This window comes from Engraulis encrasicolus, chromosome 2, assembly GCF_034702125.1.
Source record: "Engraulis encrasicolus isolate BLACKSEA-1 chromosome 2, IST_EnEncr_1.0, whole genome shotgun sequence".
Taxonomy (NCBI): Eukaryota; Metazoa; Chordata; class Actinopteri; order Clupeiformes; family Engraulidae; genus Engraulis; species Engraulis encrasicolus.
The window spans coordinates 29,332,562-29,353,282 of NC_085858.1; the positions used below are offsets into that span (position 1 = coordinate 29,332,562).

General features: G+C 44.1%; 2 protein-coding genes across 2 annotated transcripts; one reads left to right on the plus strand and one right to left on the minus strand.

The window, feature by feature from the left end:
- Position 1: 1 nt before the first annotated feature.
- On the minus strand, positions 2-3,567 carry LOC134436671 (hairy/enhancer-of-split related with YRPW motif protein 1-like). The gene is made up of 5 exons (XM_063185984.1): positions 3,392-3,567; positions 3,181-3,244; positions 2,967-3,050; positions 2,793-2,874; positions 2-2,574 (listed from the first exon to the last, which is right to left on the minus strand). The coding sequence occupies exons 1-5, from the start codon at positions 3,469-3,471 to the stop codon at positions 1,916-1,918; spliced, it is 969 nt and encodes a 322-aa protein (XP_063042054.1). The 5' UTR covers positions 3,472-3,567; the 3' UTR covers positions 2-1,915.
- Positions 3,568-18,135: 14,568 nt separating this feature from the next.
- On the plus strand, positions 18,136-19,485 carry LOC134436601 (fatty acid-binding protein, adipocyte-like). Its single transcript, XM_063185902.1, has 4 exons — positions 18,136-18,322; positions 18,541-18,713; positions 18,795-18,896; positions 19,320-19,485. The coding sequence occupies exons 1-4, from the start codon at positions 18,250-18,252 to the stop codon at positions 19,371-19,373; spliced, it is 402 nt and encodes a 133-aa protein (XP_063041972.1). The 5' UTR covers positions 18,136-18,249; the 3' UTR covers positions 19,374-19,485.
- The last annotated feature ends 1,236 nt before the right edge of the window (positions 19,486-20,721 follow it).

Sequence of the window (20,721 nt, forward strand, 5' to 3'; positions counted from 1 at the left end):
ATTTGTCTCACCAGCAGGTGTCAGTGTAGCCTCGCTAGGCGCCGTCTGACCGTGTGAAACTCACTTCTGGTCAACTGCCTTTGTTCGCTGAATGTCTTTTTAAATGAATCGAAGCATATTATCAAGATACCAAAACAAAAATCAAAAGTGAATTGAGATGCAACCCCAGAGACAACAGTCACTCCCCTTCTCACACCACTGACACGCTCAGAAACAAGAGGTCAGAGAGCCTTTGTGGATTACTTCCTCAGCCGTTTCCTGCTCCTTTCACAGGGGTCGTGCGGTCTGACGAGCTGAATAGCCAGAGCATGAGACTAGGTCAGTGGTGGCATTGGCTGTAGTGGATGCTGTCAGGCTTGTTGAGATGACTGTGTCAAACTCCTCATTTGTATGTGCATCTATTTGCATGATGATTTCATGGTTAGAAACAGAACTTTATGTCACAAAATATAGATAGGCCTATGCTTGTTTTTTTCCCATAGAAATAAACTTTATTTAGACATATCTGAAAATCAAACTTCTCATTCACATGAAATGGGTAATCCAGAAGTGGAGAACAATAAGAACTCTCATTTCCACATACAGATCCTGCACTTACAATTTCAGTGACTACGTGCTGTTGCTTTATATATAAAAATAAAAATAATCCAAAAGTATGCCCATTTTTGGTGGCATCTTTGTCGCAATTACATTCTCCTAAGGGTTACAGTTGTCATTCTTACCAGACGTCAGAGCTTCACGAGAACCTTCAGTGCACAATCTTGACATCATGAAAAAGAAAACCCTTCAAAACACCGCAGTATATCATTAATTTGTCATGTACAGAATGGAAACAGAGACTCCCTCAAAGAGCACATTGGACAACTGAGACACATTAACTGGAGTCTGGTGTAAACATGTGTCTGTTCTGATGTGCTAATTGGCACTACAACAGACAGTGGCACCGTATCCAGTAAAGAAAACATGCTGCTCAGTTGCTCAACACAGGCTGATCAGCTTGTCACAACAAGAAATCAATTTGTCATGCTAGCTAGCCCACTACTGGACTTTCCAGTCATCTTTATTAAAGGTGCACTGTGTAGGATGATGGTCAGAGTAGGTATTGCAAATATGCATCTCATCAAAACTGTGCTGGCTATTGCCAAATTTGATCTTTTCATGAATATGTATGAATATGTAATAAACTAATATTTACTAGTGTGACCAAAGTATAGTAAGTTTTGCAGCTAAATATGTCTATTTCTGGAAATTCAAAATGGCGGACATGGAGAAGATCCTTTTCTGCATGTTAAGTGTAATTTTGTTGTCATAACGAATAATTTTATGGTGGTAAATATTCATAAATATTATGGTGGTAAGTATTCATAAAAAAGGTAGCATTGTTGAATAGGCAGCGTCAATTCTGGAAATAAACTATCAAAAATGTTATGCAGTGCACCTTTAAGATCAAGAGTCTCTTTCTTCCTGCTATATACAGTACAGTGCTCCAGCTCAGCTGTCGACTCTTCTCACCCTGTGATGGGGCTTCACCGCGCCTCAAACAAACAATCAAAAGCCAAGGCTGCACAGTATCATGAAGGTGCTGATGCAAAACACCATAAAGGGAATAAAAGTATCTAAAAAGAACCATTTACCTTCACTTTTCTTTAAGATGCCACCTGGAATGCAGGAACTATGCAGTTAGTTACACAGTTACGATGCACTACCAGTGTGAACATAAATAAAAAGTTAAGCTAAAGGAGAGTTACCTATAGTTTGAGAACCTCTTTTTCTTTAAACACATCATTCTTTCAATACATCATGAGGACGGCCAACTGCACACCATCTTTTTCATTTTAAGGATGAAAAATCCCAAGCCAGAGCCTTCAGAGTCAGTTGTTGGAGGAGTGTTGGAGGGTAGGAGGGTGTCTGGTGGTTAGAAAGCCCCTACCTCGGTTCCCCAAGGCCGGTATGGCCTCGCCGCTGCGGCCCCTGGTACAGCTGGACTGCTGGAGGTGCTGAGCAGGGGGAAGGCAGCCAGGCCGAGGGGTAAGCCGGACAGGGAGAGGGAGGAGAGGGGCGAAGCCAGGAACGGAGGTGGGAGTTTGGCTGCTGCTGCTGCTGCGGTGGCTGGGTTGAGGATGTGTTCCGTGGGGCCACTGTGGGGGATCTGTGAGGAGCGAGGTTTGGCTGAGGAGGTCGAGATGCTGAGTGGAGAGGAAGCAGGGAGACGTGCAGTGGGGGACGAGGAGGAGGAGGAAAGAGGGGAGCTGGAGCGATGTGACCCTGCTGAAGGCATGCTGTGATGGGTCTGCTTGAGTGGGAAGTGGAGGGGGTGGAGAGGAGGAGGAGGATGATGGGGGCCAGGTAAAGGGCTCCTGTAGGCTGGGCCCCAGGCTGGAGACTGGCCCAGTGCAGGCGGCAGCACCTCTCTCTGGGACGCGTAGCTGCTGAGATGGGACACCAGGCGGACCTGCAGAGGGTCTGTGGCGTCTAGGCCTTCCACTATGCTGAGGTAGCGAGCCGCCTCAGCCAGACACTCGCGGAAGCCCAGGCTCCTGTAGTCCATGGCCACCGAATGGGCCTCAAAGTAACCTATGGCAGGAATTTGTTATGGTTACTCCCAAATCACTTGTGATGGTTACCCTCAATACCTTTACGGCATCAAATTAGTTAATCTCAAATTACATCTCAAAGCACTCTCAATCCAATGTGGAGAAGCCTAATTCAGTTTTTAATTTACCTGTAGGCCTACTGCACCACACACTCAAGTGTTGTCAATAGGCTAATAAAATATTTTTTAAAAAGCTCACCTTTCCCACCAGCATTATGGAGTAGCCTAAGGTGATCCACTGTCATTTGCAAGATTTCAGCTTTCTCTAGTTTAGAAGATCCCTAAGGACATATGGAATATAACGGTTAGATTTCCCACTTATTTAGAAACACGCGCGCGCAAAATGTCATTGTCACCTTCCGCTCGGCCTCACCTGTTTCTCCACGGCGCTCGGCACAAGTCTGCGTAGTTCCAACAAGCTGTTGTTGATGCGGTCACGGCGTCGTTTCTCAACTACCTTCAAGAGAGAAAAAAGAGCATTTACAATACCGAATACAGTGGGGTGCTTTCATTGTAGCCTATATTTGCACGTGCATCTGATATGACAACGGGCCACTGAAATAGCCATGCAGAGATGCCAAACTTACCCCCCTCCGCCGCTTCCTCGCCTGGGATGCTGAAGGTGGGGTGTCATTCGAGGAACAGACATTCCTGAAAACAGATATTATAATTGAATCCATGCAATCAACCAACCAAATCTCTAACCTGGCACTGTAAGTCAAACCTAGAACATTATTTTCTTGTCTTTTAGGCTATATCTCTGTCTAAAAAAAAGTAAAGGCTGAAATAATAACATACTCATTTTCCTCAGTGCTTTCCTTTTCCACTTCAGTGTCTAGTTCGCTATCGGAAGAGCTGGAATCCTGAGCTCTCTTCATGTTTCCCCGCAGGTCTGCAAATGAAGTCTTGACAAGAAGAAGGCACGTCTCTGTCTCTGTCTCTGTCTGGACTGCTGCTAGTAGTTGTCAGGTCTGCGGTGCATGTGTCAAGTAAAGTTCCCACGGCATCGCTTTCACAGCTTGTTCAAAGTGGGCGGGACATGGGTGGGCTCAAGAAGTAGAGCAGCCAATGAGCTACTGCGATCTTTCTGAGTGACATGGTTTATTTAGCCTAAATTCTTTCATCCTCCACCACACCTGCATGTTCAAGACATCTGTTGGCGAGGCAAGGCGTCTGGGGGGAGGCTGACGATGACAGCTGAACTTAGTGCTAACAAATGACTTCAACAGACGACTGTTGTGAAATCAGAGCACTTGTCTATTCATGATGTTTACAACTTAACCTAAGTAAGTAAAAGTCCAAGTAAGTAGTTGAGTGGGCCCAATTCACTTGCTGGGAATCCCAATCACTTCAATTCATTAAGCCAGGGGCTCCCAACCTTTACCATCTCGAGGCCCCCAGTGTACCGGTAGTTTCCAGCCAAGGCCCCCCTTACATGGGTCATGCCACTTTTTTCTGAGCATGGTACCGCCCCGCCGCACTGCTCCCTTGGGGCGCCATTGGCGGCTGCTCCCTTGCACGGGTGAGGTATTAATGCATTTTTGTTGTGTGCAGTGTGCAGTGAACACTTGTGTGCTATGGAGTGCTGTGTCACAATGATAATGGGAGTTGGAGTTTCCCAATTGGGCTTTCACTTTTGGGTGCTCTATTCGGGCATCTGGAGGTGGGATGGGAGCATTGCTCATACCTGCTTTTCCACACCTCTCATCTTCCTCCGCACCCTTGACCCCAACTCTAATTTACGGGCAGAGGAAAGCCCAAAACCTGACTGCGTCTCAGCATGTCTGTAGCCCGCCACTACACATCCTATTCCTTCAGCGTGTGTTACACAGGCCCCCCCCCCTCGCAAAGTTTGATGGCAGAATGTGCGTAAATCTCACTTCCAAAGCCTCACACAGATGCGATAGCAACTGAGCTATCAGCCTAGACCAGGGGTGGGAAATGTTTTTCATTCGAGAAGCCACTTCAAAGTTTATCCAAAGTCCTCCAAGGGCTGTACTATGTGCGGTGCGGCACAGCTAGAGGATGAAACATTTACAGCTTTAAAAGCACAATTTAGTTGCCATTTAAAAGGCAATCTCTGAGGGATGGATGCTTTAATGATTACAGTATAATCAGGCGCTCAGAGTAATGAGTAGTGTGAAGGCCAGAGTATAAATTGTAGCCCTCTAAAGCTCATCTCCCCCTTCATCAGCCCCCTGATACAGCCAGCCGGGGCTGAGAGCCCTCTGCAGCAGTATTTACAGTAACACAATACAGCCAGATATTGACTGCTGTGAGTACATAAAGGCTTTCCTTCTTACAAACGCCATTTTAACCTCTGTTGAAGTCGCCAGTGTGATTATACTATATTCAGGGCCACTGCCGGCTTTTGCTGGGCCCAGGACAAAGTCATCTGAAAGGACCCCCCGAACCCAATACATACTATGTACAATGTAACTGGGAGGACCCAATTGCTGGGTGCCCTATCTCGCTGGGACTGGGACAAAATACCCGTTTGCCCCACCTGTCGGCGGGCCTGATTGTATTTACAGTATGCGGTTGCTTGGTGTGAGTGGTTATGGAGGCATGTGCCAGCCAGCCTAACCTCCTCTTTCTCTCCCATGGGCCTTCTATGTGTGTACCCTATACCCACCATGGGAGCACTTGTGTTTGTGTGTACATGCACTTGTCTGCGTGTGTGTGTGTGTGTGTGTGTGTGTGTACTAAACTGTGTGTGTATGCGTATGCATACACGTGTGCGAGTGTTTGTGTGTGTATATGCAGAAGGGGGCTGTTTCCCAGAGCAGATCTAATTCTGTGGTAACTCTATCCCCGTGTGAGTGCTCCCCGGTGTGTGTTCTTGCCCTCGCGGGTCGCCCCCCACCCCTCTCGCCCTACTCTCGCCCGTCTGCCGGAGTGTGCGTGCGTGTGTGTGCCACCGGTGCCGCATTATGGCCTTGTCACTCCGAGCCTCACTTAATCACACACACACACACGCACACACACACACACACACACACATACACACACACAGGCACACACACGCATTCTGTCTGGTTTTCTCCCTCACTCCCCTTCCCATCATCCAACAGTCATATGTGTGTGCACACAAACACGCCCGCATTAACACACACAGGCGTAAACACACACACACACACACGTAAACACACACAGACACACGTAAACACACACACACACACACACACACACACACACACACACACACACACACACACACACACACACACACACACACACACACGCAAAAAACAAAAGACAAACAGCAACAAACATGCTCACAGAGAGAGAGAGACTTTCCTCTCTCACACACACACACTCTCTCTCTTTCACACACACACACGCGCACACACGCACACTACATACACAACTGCCTCTCCCAGGCCTACAGGAGTGATTTAGTGAGTGACAGCGGTAGCAGGCTGCATGCCTCAGTGCATCCTGTGTGACTGTGCACACACATCCTGACATCTTATACTTGTCCGTCAAAACCACTTAGGGCGTGGGGGAGCATACACTGGGCCGTGTGTGTTGCCTGTGTGTATGTGTGTGTGTGTGTGCGTGCGTGCGTGCGTGCGTGCGTGCGTGCATGCATGCATGCATGTGTTTGTGTTTGTGTCGAGGCCTTACATTTATTGAATGCACTGTACAGTACATGGTCTGACCAAACCTCTGTCAAAAATGACCATTAGGGAGATTAGGGTCTCTAGATCCTCTGTTTCCAGATCCTGATGAGTGTCAGCAACTGTGCCGAGATATACGCTACGTAGGAATGCGCTCCAGGGTCCCAGATGACTTAAGAATGTATACGATTTCACAAATGGCAAAGAGTGGCCGTGTGCCCCTCTGCAAGTCTGTGTATGTATAACATGTGTCTGGAATCATACCTGAGCAGCAGGGGCGGATTAATGCACAGGCTAGATATGGCTGCAGCCTAGGGCCCCCCCACCTGCCAGGGAGCCCCCGTTGGCCAAAGGAGGGGGAAGGGGGAGATCAATAAGTGTAATTGGAGAAATGTAACAAGATGCGGTATTGATAACTTAGTCTGCGTGTCAGGTAGAGTTTTAAATCTTACTAATGATCCTCTTGGGTTGGAATAATGACGCCATCTATGTATGTAATTTTGTTATGAAAGTTGCCTTCCGTTTGCCTATACAGCAACCTGTAGCCTAGGGGCCCTGGGCCTTCTTAATCTGGCCCTTCTGAGGACGAATAATACAAAGCGGATTCCAAAAAAGTTGGGACACTTTGTATTTTGTGAATAAAATCAAAATGCTGGCATTTTCAAAACATCTAATATGTTAATAATGTAGAGCATTATGTACAGACAACATATCAGTTGTTAAAGTCGAGCAGAATTATTGTTTTGAGGTAATTATGTGATCATTTAAAATTTGACCCATGCAACAAATCTCAAAAAAGTTGGGACAGAGCCAAAACATGTTGTAATAGTTGGATAATTCTAAAAATAACACAAGGAAGAATATTTTAAAAGGAACTATATTGACTGCCAACATTAATGCACAACTAAAATACCATTAGAGAAAGGCTGTGGCACTCAGCAGCGAAGATTTTGAGGGACTAATTACTTATCTATTACACAGAAAGATTGAATTATCAAAATTGCAGGCATATAAGGCCTATTTCCGTAATATAGAGTTCTGTGTAATCATTGCATGAGTTATGAGATCATGACATACTCGTGGTCAATAAGCAAACTATGACACTCCAACAATGACAGCTCTCGAAAAAATGACCATAAACACAACACTTGATTAATGAACATGATGCACACATGAAACAGTGTTGCATGCGGAAAAGCTCATTCTATGAACCTAGGAGACATGTGGAACTGTCCTCTGATTACAGGATGGAAAATATTTAATCCTTTTTGAAAATTATGGAGTCATGCACCCTCCAGGTTATATAGAAAATGAATACTTCAGCTTGATTTAGTGGTCAGTCTGAAAGACAGAATACACGATGGTAAGGGGGTGCAGAGGTGACTTGGTTTGGGTCTTCTTACTCATGTAGAGCATTAAAATGAATGTTGAATGATACATACAGACTTTAAACAGCAAACATAGCTACCAAAGCATTATATTTTGGAGCACCGCCTTTAGATATTGTCCCCTAATGGTGGCAAATTTAAATCTCTACTATGTTCCAATAGTGTGGTTCCATCATAAGAGTAAACAGGTCACAAAATTGTTTTCTTGCAGTCAGGATATGCCCATATTAAGCATAACAAAAAGGTAAACAAGTTGAAGAACACACCTATCAGTTGAGCTGCTGAAATCATGTCTTGCACATCAAAATATCTAATTTTTGAATAAAATTATGCCATCAGTCAAAGTATTTAACTATTCAGTCTCATCCCTTGTGTTGTGTTTAGTCTTATCTAATATAAAATGCATTTTATTGGCCCTGTCCCAACTTTTTTGGGATTTGTTGCAAGGGTGAAATTTTAAATGATCACATAATTACCTCAAAACAATAATTCTGCTTCACTTTAACAACTGATTTGTTGTCTGTACATACTGTTCTACCTTGTTAACATATTGAATGTTTTGAAAATGCCAGCATTTTGATTTTATTCACAAAATACAAAGTGTCCCAACTTTTTTGGAATCCGCTTTGTATTTTTTTGTGTTAATTCCAGTGTTACACTCATATGCTCACCAATTTAGACTCCTGGGATGAGGATAGACAAAGAAACACACACACACGCATGCACTCACACACACACAAACACACACACGCACGTACGCACACACGCGCACACACACACACACACACACACACACACACGCACACACACACACACACGCACACACACACACACACACACACGCACACACATACACACAGACAAACACAAGCACACTTTATGGCGTATGTAGAAGAATAGCAGGTATACAAAACTACCCCCCTACACCACCAGGCCAGAAGAATGAGGTGGTGCGTTCCCATTCAAAAAAGGCCTTATCCCTCAGACCAGCGTTTCCTGGCAAAGCCGCGTTGCTGTGTCACTGCTGCTCAATGGGTTTCCTTGGTTTGTGTTGTAACAGAGTCAGGCATTCGACCAGCAGAAGACAGGAGCCACGTCTGACAGTGGATTTGTCATTAGGAGCATGAGCTCAGAGCAGAGAATCAACCGTGTTGCTGTCATCTGTGTAACCCTTAATGGTTAAGGGTTACAGAGATGACAACAAACCTGTGCTATGATATTTAACCTGTGCTATGAGCACTTAACTTGTACTATGATATTTTAAGCGTGGCAAAATATTTTAAAACAAAGGCATATAAGGCATATAAAGGCTATGTCTATGTGACAGTAGCTGTGCTATCACTGTGAAGACCTGAATCCATCTTCTTTAACAGTTATTTGTTAATTAATGCAATCAAATGTTTGCCGTATGTGAATGTCACTGTCAGCTGGCTGAATAGCCAAATGGTTTATGTTATTGGTGCTTCCTGTGAGTCAACAGCATGGCAAAGGCATTATAAAGCGTATGTATCCATCATCGTAAGGACTTGGCATATAGGCCTAATAGGACCATGGGACATTTCCTTTCTGTAATAGAGGAGGGCATTCATGAGCTCTACAGGCTACAGGTACAAAGCCAGAAGACCGTAGTCCGTCAATGCAGGTTAAAACTGAGAAGAACGACTTGGTCTTGCATGTTGTCAGTCTTAGTTTGAAAATAAAGTAAGCCAACAAAATAAATAATCATTCATGAAAAATGAATATGGATTAACTGATTCCAAAATGAAAGGACATTAGGCAGGGCTCTTCTCTGTGAAGCTGAGAGACATCATTCTCACACTGGTTGGCTGCAGGCATGCCCATAGACAGGCATTTGCAGTAAGGCCATCTGAAGTTTTCAGTACTTAGGTGTACCAAAATGATCGTATTTGTACTATAATTTTGTTCTCTGTACTACAATCAAAAACACATGATGTGCGATAATTTCAGAGTTTTCATTCAATTCATTTAGTTGCCTTAAAACTATCATTTGGTTCGTGTATGATAACTTCCTCCCAAAAAAACTATAATTTTGAGGTTTTCCAAAATAATTTTCCATCTCGCCACACTGGCTGTAATAAACCACACTGTAACACTTCTGTCATCAGCCTGACAGTACAGAGGGTGTTGTGATAAAGGACGGGGAGCAACACACAGGCCTCAGAGCTGTGTCATATGGTAGTAAGTATCTCACACAATGTAACACTGTGGATATGATTCACAGCTAATCTTGCTGTCAAGTCTCATTATAAATGTGATTTTATAATGCTTAGCTTATTGGTTCTGGCACAGACAACAACACAGAGTACATTTCAGAGAGGGGGGCAGGTCACATAGTATGTGCGTTTGCGTGTGTGTCTCTGTGTGTGTGTGTGTGAGAGAGAGGGAGAGAAATACAGAGAGAAGAATGAAAGGCGTTGAATGGCTCTGTGGGCTCTGTGTGTGTGTGTGTGTGTGTGTGTGTGTGTGTGTGTGTGTGTGTGTGTGTGTGTGTGTGTGTGTGTGTGTGTGTGTGTGTGTGTGTGTGTGTGTGTGTGTGTGTGTGTGTGTGTGTGAGTGAGAGTGAGTGTGTGTATGCTGAGAGCAGCACTTTCCCATGGTGTCAGGGGGTCAGGGGCCAGCACAGTCACTAGCAGTTGCTGCCTCACACAACAGGCAACAGGCCACGAGCCAGCCCACTTCACCACACCACAGAGCAGCATGAAGGGACACACTGTGAGACACACAGACGGGAGGAGAGAGAGAGAGAGAGAGAGAGAGAGAGAGAGAGAGAGAGAGAGAGAGAGAGAGAGAGAGAGAGAGAGAGAATAAAGGAAAATAGTAAGTAGAGAGGGAGAGAGAAATACAAAGAGAGACAAAGACAGACTTGGAGAGTCAACAGTGAGAAAGATAGAAAGAGGAACAGGAGAGAGAGAGAGAGAGAGAGAGAGAGAGAGAGAGAGAGAGAGAGAGAGAGAGAGAATGCAAGTCTATGCGTGTGAGAGTTGAAGTTTCTCAAGGCTGTCCATCTCTTGCATGAAGTCCCCAAGCACTAATTGGTGAACAATGGACATCTCTATCAGAGGCAGAGGCAGGGATGTGGGCGGGGAAGGACGGCTGGGGGATTGGGGTGGAGGAAGAGACAGAGGCAGAGGTGGGGGGCGGGGGTGGGGGATTGGAGTGGAGGAAGAGACAGAGGCAGAGGTGGGGGGGGCGGGGGTGCTGGGGGATTGGGGTGGAGGAAGAGACAGAGAGAGAGGTGGGGGGGGGGGGTGCTGGGGGATTGGAGTGGAGGAAGAGACAGAGGCAGAGGTGGGGGGTGGGGGGGCGGCTGGGGGATTGGGGTGGAGGAAGAGACAGAGGCAGAGGTGGGGGGCGGGGGGGGACTACACTAGAGGCAGAGACAGAGGCAGGGGTGGGGTGAAGAAGTATATACAGTAGGTTGGCTATGACTAAAGGCAGAGCCAGGGATTGGGGCAGAGGAAGGGGTAGGGGGAGAGGGAGAGGGGGGTGGGGGGTGGGGGGTAGAGGTAGAGTCATTTTTCTCAACGGGGGCACTAGAGCCAGCCAGGGAGCGTTGGGGAGCGCTAGGGGGGCCATAGGGGAGCATTGAGAAGGATGCATCTGAGAGGGGGCGGTGCTTAGTTGCCGTTGAGAGGCATTACCACAATTTATTTCCTGGGGTCCAGGGGGCGTTTGTTTAAAAAAGCTTGAGAACCACAGACCACAGTCAGGGGTGGGGAAGCGGGGCACTGGGACTAAAGAGGGACCAGGGGTAGGGGTAAGGAGGGGCAAGGTCTGGGAGCAGAGGCAAAGATGGGAACGATTTGGAGCCCCCCCTCAAAGTATAACTTAATAATCAATGTTGTAGGGGAGACAGGTTTGGTTGTCACATTTTTGTTTAACTTCAGTCTAATTTCAGGAAAACAGTAGATATATTGCAGGGAAACTCCTGATTGCAGGAATAAAGGAATATCGCAATGCGACTACGAGGCCCCCGATTGGACGAGGGCCTGGACAATGGCCCGACCTTGCCCAAAGCAAAAACCCGCCTATGACTGGGGTAGAAGCGGAGGTGGGGATTGGGGAAAGATGACAGGCCAGGAGAACAGGCAGGGGTTAGGGACAGGGGGCAGAGCCAGAGGAGGAGAGAGAGTCGGGGGCATGAGAGGTGGGTTAAGGAGCACGGAACACAAAACAAGGAGGGGGTATGAAAAGATACATGCAAATTCGACTGAAATCCTATAGACATCTTTAAAAGTACTGCTAAATGACAAAGATATGAAATTATGGATAATTTTATCTGTCAATGCAAACTTGCACTTGCTTAGCGATATCTTCCACTCAGTGACGGTGCATAGGTTTTACATACAGGCAACTAGATCTGCTTTCTTAATATTCAAATTATTCTAACTTACCTTCAAACAATCACATTTAGTTTAACTGAGGTAGTAGTTCGCCCACTGCAGTACCACTGGCTCCCACAAATGCAGTGCATGGTACATAATGTGTGAGAGTGAGGCCCCCTAGTGGATTCTTCCTGAAATACAGATACAGATATTATAAGGTTGACTGTCATCAGAGAAGGTCTCTGCTGTCATCATGGTTGTTAGCAGCAATCCTATCCATAATCATGTACAGCATATGCACTGGTATATTGTTCTATTACATTACATTACATTGCATTTGGCAGACGCTTTATAACCAAAGCAACTTTCAAAAGAGGACATAATCATAGCCAACATCACTAGCAGATACAAAGTGCACAGGAAATATACAGAAAAACAAGTACAGATGCAAAGAAGGGTGAGTTTTTAATTTTTTTATTATTTTTATTATGGGCCTTAGTGTTTTATGCGTAGGGTCCTTTACATGTTTGCTTTATGCTTTCTTCTGCAAAGTATGAAATCTATGACCAAAGAATACAGAAAAGGAGGGAGAAGTTGCAGTCAGATATGGTTCAGCAAACCCATGTTGTATTAAAAGCCCGTGCAAAACGCAATTAAGAATTCATGCGAAAGATTACACCAAGCCAAATACGTGCATGACATCACATCACATGCCAACATGACACGTGTACAGAATTTGGACTGGCCAGCATAGACACAGACACTCAATGCATGTGTTGTCGCTTTGGGGGTGAAAGATGAAATAAAAATAATAAATCAATAAAAATGTTCTACAAGTTACAAATCCTGTACTAGCCTGGGCAGTTATTTTAGAATTCTTAAGACATACCTCATATCACTGTGCAACAGATACAGTAGGCATAGATTATAATAAGACTATGTGAATGAAGGACATCTCCTGTGTTTGCTGTGTACATACTGTATAGTGTACATACTGCAGCGGTCCAAAGTACTAACATGTAAAGATACGCATACGCATGACCCCAATGAAAACTGCAGGCATGCAGTGATGCTGTCACACATTGACTACCTTGTAGTTTTCTTGTCGAAGCTGCTAGAAGCAATCTAAGCATTCCTTGGATGACTTTGCACTGACTGTGCCAACAACACAGTGCATATAGTGCTGCATTAGAAATGAAACATTTCTGTACTGTAGTCCTGCAAAGACATAATGTCAGGAAGCCATGAAAAGACCATTCGCGTTGCTTTGGGTAACCCCTAGTTTTTTAACAAAGATGCAGGCTGACTATGCCCCTCCATTTTGGCCTCTGGTGGATGTGTGCGGTGGTCACCATCAGGGCCGCCGACAGCTTTTGCTGGGCCCAGGACAAAGTCATCTAAAAGGTACCTTCATCCAATACATATAGTGTAATGAAACCCCAATTCCGGGCCCTCTGTCTCGCTGGGCCCTGGACAACTAACCCCTTTGTCCCCCATTGTCGGCTTCCCTTGCCACCATAGACAGTCGTAGGCTACATACTGTATATTTACAGTCAATGCTTGAACCAAACTGGGCGGTGCTGAGACTTAGCAAATTGAGGGATGACGGATACACTGTAGCCGAGTCCAATACTGTATCGCTTGGAGGATGATGTTGTTATTTACTTCCTACATGTCTTGATAGAAAATTGCCTCCATTTATCATATCTGTTGGTTAGTGAATCCCATACTAACCTGGAGCATGCATGGCCAAAATACCTGCCTGCTGCCAATGTAGACTGTGGAGTAGTGTGGAGTAGTAATATGTGGGGCAGCTGTGGCCCGATGGTTAGGGGAGGTGGTCTTAATGGTTGCAAGTTTGAATCTCACCCACCTCCCCTAGTCCCTACACCCATTGCTGAAGTGTCCTGTCCTTGAGTGAGGCACCAACCCCCACATTGCTCCAGGGGCTGTAACCAATAGTCACTGTGAGTAAAAGCATCAGCTTAGTGTAATGTGATGAAATGTAATCCGTTACTAACCTGGAGCATGCACGGGCACAATATGTCCGATCAATATATGGACAGCCATAAGGAGGACCCCCCCCCCATCAATATATGGACAGCCATAAGGAGGACCCCCCTCCCCCCCATCAATATATGGACAGCCATAAGGAGGACCCCCCCCCCCCCCCCCCAACAGCTGGTTAGATGGCAGAACCACAGTAATGGGCCATAAATAATTTGGGCCATAAGTACGATAGGACATAAGTAAAGTGATGGTGACATTTACTTCTGACCAGCCACTGTGGGTTCTGACGTCTGGGTAACCAGTTGGTGAAAACAGCTATTTTGTGACGGCCATTCTGCTCTGCCTGGCTCTCCAAGGGACAACTGACGAGAAGAGTATGCTAATTAATAAGTAGACCTGCAGGATGATACTGAGCCAACAACCAGGACAATAGCCACCTACGGTGCTGAAAGGTGTGAGTGGGCGTACTGTATGTTAATGTGCATTTTATGAGGCTGCGGAGAGGAGTTGCCCGGCATGATGTGTTGTGTAGAAACTCACTTGATGGCAAGGCACCATTGCTCTCAAAACACACACACACACACACACACACACACACACACACACACACACACACACACACACACACACACACACACACACACACACACACACACACACACACACACACACACACACAGGTATATAAAGGTCTTGTAGACATTGAAAGAAATTGTGTTTTCACATTTAAATCCTCTTTGTCTTTTTTAATTGACCAAGCTTTGGTCTAACATCTTCTTCGTGGCTCAAACAAGTGAGTCTTGTTGGCCTTGTAGACAAAACAATCCTCCAAGAGCATGCAAAACCAGCCAGAACATTCAGCAGAACATTCAGCACGCCCAGCATACTTGCAGTGTCTTTACCCCTTAGCGCAGAGCCTATGTTATAAACTTACTGTTACCAAAATTGTAATGGCTATGTCTTAATCAGTTATTTAAGGCTCTCTGCACTGTCATAACAATGTTGTTATGATGTAGTGACTATGTACTATGTTGATTATGGTTTTAAAATGCAAAGCCTCACAAACAAGTTCAGGTATGAACATGTATTGCATGATTACTGCAGTTATGTCATCTTAGTAGTAGAGTAGAGTAGAATACTTGTATTAATCCCGAAGGAAATTAAAGTGTCAAAATGTGTACCACGTGTCCACTTGTGGCCACCGGGTATACTACAAACCCCAACTCCGGTGAAGTTGGGACGTTTGGTAAACAGTGAATAAAATCAAAATGCTATCATTTTCAAAACATTCAACCTATTAATTAGATGGAGAATAGTGAAAAGACAGCATATTAAATGTTAAAACCGAGAAAAAATATTGTTTTGGGGGACATATGTTCTCATTTCTAATTTGATAAATCCAACACGTCTCAAAAGAGTTGGGACGGGGACAATAAATGGCAGCAAATGTTGAGGAAGTCTAAAAACAAAACAAAAGACAACACTTAATAGTTACATACATTAACCGATGAGATGATTATATATAAAAAACAAATTCCTATCTTGGACATGAATTCACCAGCTTAAATGGTGGGTGTATTCCTTGTCATGTTTTGCAATGTTTTCCTTTCTGTAGTGCTTACAGTGTGACAATTTGACCTTACTATGTGGCAGTAATCGAAGATCTCCCTTCAAAATATAATGCATGAGTGGCTTTTCATGCTGTTTAAAACCCATTTATACCATTCAGCACTGTATTTAACTCTACAGATGAGTGAGAACATCTTAACCAATTCACTACTGCACCCGCATGTCATCATGGAGGCTGACTTTTGAAGCTAGCACTAACACAAGTTGGATGGTCCATTTTCACTGTAGCACAGGATGTGCAATGCTCTATTATTGTCAAATAGAATGGACTTCTACAACTTCTGCTGACTTCTGTAAGCAAAGGACAGTTTCCCATGTCTTCTGGGTCTATTTCAAGTGAGCTCAAGTGCTTAGGAGAATGTTACACTCCTGTATCATTTGCACGCATTAAGCATTCTTAATATGGTCAATTTTCAATAGCTCTAATTCCTGGAGTGCTAGAGTGAGACTACAGCCAATATATATTTACCTTCGCCGAGACAAAGTCGGCGAAGGTTATGTTTTGACCGCTGTGTATTTATTTATTTGTTAATATGTTTGTTTGTTTGTACTTTGTATAACTCACACAGAACTGAGCCGATTTTTATGAAATTTTGTGGGATGATTGGTCATGACCCAAGGAACAATCGATTAGTTTTTGGGAGGGATTGGGTCAACAAAGGTCAAGGTCAAGGTCAAAAACGTAAATTGAGCCGATTTTTATGAAATTTAGTGGGATGATTGGTCATGACCCAAGGAACAATCGATTGCTTTTTGGGAGTGATTGGGTCAAAGGTGAAAGGTCAAGGTCAAGGTCACGAAAAGGTCAAAAACGTAAATTGAGCCGATTTATATGAAATTTACTGGGATGATTGGTCATGACCCAAGGAACAATCGATTACTTTTTGGGAGTGATTGGGTCAAAGGTCAAGGTCAAGGTCACGAAAAGGTCAAAAACGTAAATTGAGCCGATTTTTATGAAATTTAGTGGGATGATTGGTCATGACCCAAGGAACAATCGATTACTTTTTGGGAGTGATTGGGTCAAAGGTCAAGGTCAAGGTCAAAAACATTTTTCTTTGCCAAGCACTATATGCCAGAACAACGTGTGCATGTGGAATTGAATAAGAGATCAAGACTGGGCCAAATATGTAATATTACGATATTCCGGTCCGATTTAAATGAAACGAACACCAACATTTTGAGAATGTTATGCCCCACACTCTGAAGATAGCCAGAAAAAAAATTGTGGCGTAGGCGAAGGTTTGCGCTCTACCGAGTGCCCATTCTAGTTCATGATGTCATGAACCTATACAATGATTTTAATAACAAAAATATGTCTTATATACACTCAATCGTGGTAAATCAAAGGGAATTCAAAAGTGTATGTAATAACTATGGTAATTATTCCCTTTGCATCTTTAATTCTGAGTGACTCAGCCTCTCTGTGATGATCTTATACCTGGACACCTATATTGTCCGTCAGTACAATTCATTTTGAAATGTTCTTCTTTGTTGTTTTATCTTATTTGGATGTTTACTAAATTTCACTGATCCCCGTCCCAACTCTTTTGAGATGTGTTGGATTTATCAAATTAGAAATGAGTACATATGTCCCCCAAAACAATATTTTTTCTCGGTTTTAACACTTAATATGTTGTCTTTTCACTATTCTCCATCTAATGAATAGATTGAATGTTTTGAAAATGATAGCATTTTGATTTTATTCACTGTTTACCAAACGTCCCTACTTCACCGGAGTTGGGGTTTGTAAATGGAACAATATATAATTGTCTTAAATTGTTTTTCTGAATTACTCAAACTTTGCAGTTGTATTTTACATCAGGCAGTGGTGCATGCATCCAAAGAGCTCCATCCCACTGCAAAGTGCATCTTTGCAAATAGCTCTGAACAATTGCATTTCCAAGATGTGTGGAGCAGAACAGTACACCATTAAATTCCACTTATTTTAGAGTTATTTTTGCACATGCAACATGCTGTGTCCTGCTTTTTCCTGCTCTAGTCTGGGCCTATGCGTGATAGAGCTTGCTACTGTCTGCCAGTGGAGTGCACAGTGGAAGGTCTGTGACTGACTGCTGTAACAATGGTTACAATGGCGTCCTCAGGCTGTAGGCTAGTTTGTCATGTTGGTTAATTTGCATGAAATTCCTGCATGTGTAGGCTTGACAACTAGGGTAGGCTTAACAAAATCTCCAGGGCAGCAAAGACCTGCATTTCCATAGAAAAGACAGACTTCCTGATCAAATTCAAATATGACAAATCATAACTCGTGTTAGTTTGTTTGCACATGTTTAAAGGCGATATTGCAGCACACAGTTAAAAAAAGGAATCACCATCTCACTATCGCCTGATCCTTACAAGACAGGGAGGGAGGACCGTGGGATCTTGACAACATTTACATCTCCAGTGCCACACCACTTGATTGAAAATGCTGGTGCCCTATCACAGTCTCTCTAATCCCCGCCTTTCCACTATCTTAGCCTATGAAACAGCCAAGAGCGCGCTTTATTGAATTGATTGGTTTGCGATGCTAGGGACATTTGAAGGAACCGCTTTAAATTCAGGCGTGGCAGTGAAGGAAGTTCCCGGGAACACTAGAACTACACGTTACATTTGAGCTGAAGATAGCATCAGTCGAGGGTGAATCATCGTTTGGCAAAATGGTTGAACAATTTGTTGGAACGTGGAAGCTGACCAGCAGCGAGAACTTTGACGATTATATGAAGGCCATAGGTAACGTAACGGTTCACACGATGATAATGGGTGTAGGCTGTTTTTGGGCTGGGATTTTATGATCGCCCGTTATGATGCTGGCAGCCTAAAGTTAGCCGTGCTGTCCGCGGCGCAGCTAGACAAACACGGCTATGTAGCACAAATACGTTATGTATGTTAGTTAACGGCATGGTCTGTGAAGTGAAGCAGGTGTTAAGATTTCCTGTTTTCGATCCTAGGTGTGGGGTTTGCAACGCGCCAGATGGGGAACATGGTCAAGCCCAACTTGCTGTTCAGCGTGGATGACGGAGTCGTCTCCATGAAATCGCAGAGCACGTTCAAGACGACAGAAACCAAATTCAAGCTGGACGAGGAGTTTGATGAAACGACTGCTGATGACAGACACACAAAAGTGAGTTTTCAAAAATATTTCATGGGAAACTGGACATGCTTGTGCTTCTTGAAAGTAACGTATCTGTAAATTGTCCATTAGACCGTGATTACCTTGGAAAATGGAAAACTGGTGCAGAAACAGACCTGGGATGGTAAAGAAACGACAATTGAGCGTGACATTCAAGATGGAAAACTGGTCGCAGTGAGTTCATTTTATTACCCTTTGGCAAATCTAGAATTGTTGCACCCACACACCGTTTCGTTGTTCAATGCAAGCATGCGACTATTACACTAGCTGTCTGTCATGCAGGCAGCAGCAGCGTGCAACTTTCGATGATTCGAGAGCTTGCGCAGAGTGGTTGCGCATTAGACCACATGGGGCGTTGACGTAAGGTCGATCCAGTGCAAGCTGCATCCCCTCCCTGAATCTCGCTCCTGTTCGTGAGCCTACAGATGTGGCTAAGGTTGCAGTTTTAATGCTGACCTAATCCAGAATTTTATTTGAACGATCTTGGCGCAATTTATGATTTGATCGTCTTAAGTTTACACTTTTATTTCTGTTATTTACTGAAATCTAACCCATTATTATGTTCTACAAATTAATTAAATGTTTGTCTCTTTTCAGAAATGCATAATGAATGACGTGGTGTCCGTGAGGACCTATGAACGAGAGGCATGATTCCGGGATCGTCGCTTTACAGTGTTTTTTTCTGTGTTCAATTGGTTTTGTATTATGAACAAGTGCAGCAAGACCTTCTGCTTTCATGAATTAAACGTCCTTTTCTAAGTAATGTAAAGAGTTTCCTTCCTCAAAGGGGTTATAATTGGGGCAAGTACAGTAAAGTGAACTTTAAGCAATAGTGTGAAAGGATTTGCTCAGGATCCTTGTGCAACTGTGGTTGTGCAGAAGGCAACTGTAGCAGTCCTGTGTAAGTGTGTGCAGAGGTAGAAGTACTGTTACTAGTGTAATTTTAACACTATTATTCTATTACAGCAATGCATGGTTGCAACCATGTACAGCCTAGTACAAAGTGTTGTAATTGCAACCACCATGTATAGTACTAAGAATGTTGTAATTGCAACCATGTATAGTACTAAGAGTGTTGGTATTGCTTTAATAACGATATTTATACTACTCTGACAAATGGGTGACTAACTATGGAGTCTTAGTAGTGTTATTTGACATCATTTCGGCTTATGTTCTGATTTTTCACATGCCCCGCCTTAATTTATGTCTGGGCAGGTATTCATGGAAGTGAGTAACATGGGAGACTCCTCTACCTCTCCACTCCATTTAGTATCTGCAAAGAGGTTTGGGGCACAGGTGTACCTTCCTATTGTAGAAACAGCCCACCCAGGTAAATGATTCGTGCTAAATCTCTACTTTAGTTGGCAAACACTGCTGGGACTACAGCAGCTTGGCCGGGGGCCTCTCTCAATCAACAACCAGCTTGCAGTGGCTTGTTTCCCTGAAATGCCCCACAGCAGGAACATTAGTTATTGCCAAGTCACTGATCAAAGTAGGCAGGTGTCACAAATTGTGTGTGTGTGTGTGCCAAGATAGAAGTCTCACTGGTGAATGTTTCCAGGGTAATGGGCTAGTAGCCAACTTTTAAAAGAAATGTCTAGGAAAAAACATGTCTATTAAAAACACATTGTTATTACTATAATTGTCAGTCAAACCTGGAGACTTGTGATTTGACTTAGCCCGGTGGTTTCCAAACTTTTTCTGCTACGACACCCTTTTGGACCTAAGAATATTGCGGAACCCCCACCCCAAATTATATTCCAAATGCCAAACATATTTGTCCATTGAGCTTAATGCTGACTAGCTTGCTCACTACTGGCATACACTTGTTAAACAGACAAGTCGACATATTATTTTTGCAGCGTTATCATTGATGGGCTATACATTTGCATAAGCTTTGCAAACACTGCCTTTTCTCTGCACAACACTGCCCGACCCCCAGTTTAAGTATCCCTGGGTTAGCTTGAGTAAATAATGTGAGCGCACTGGGCAAAAGCAG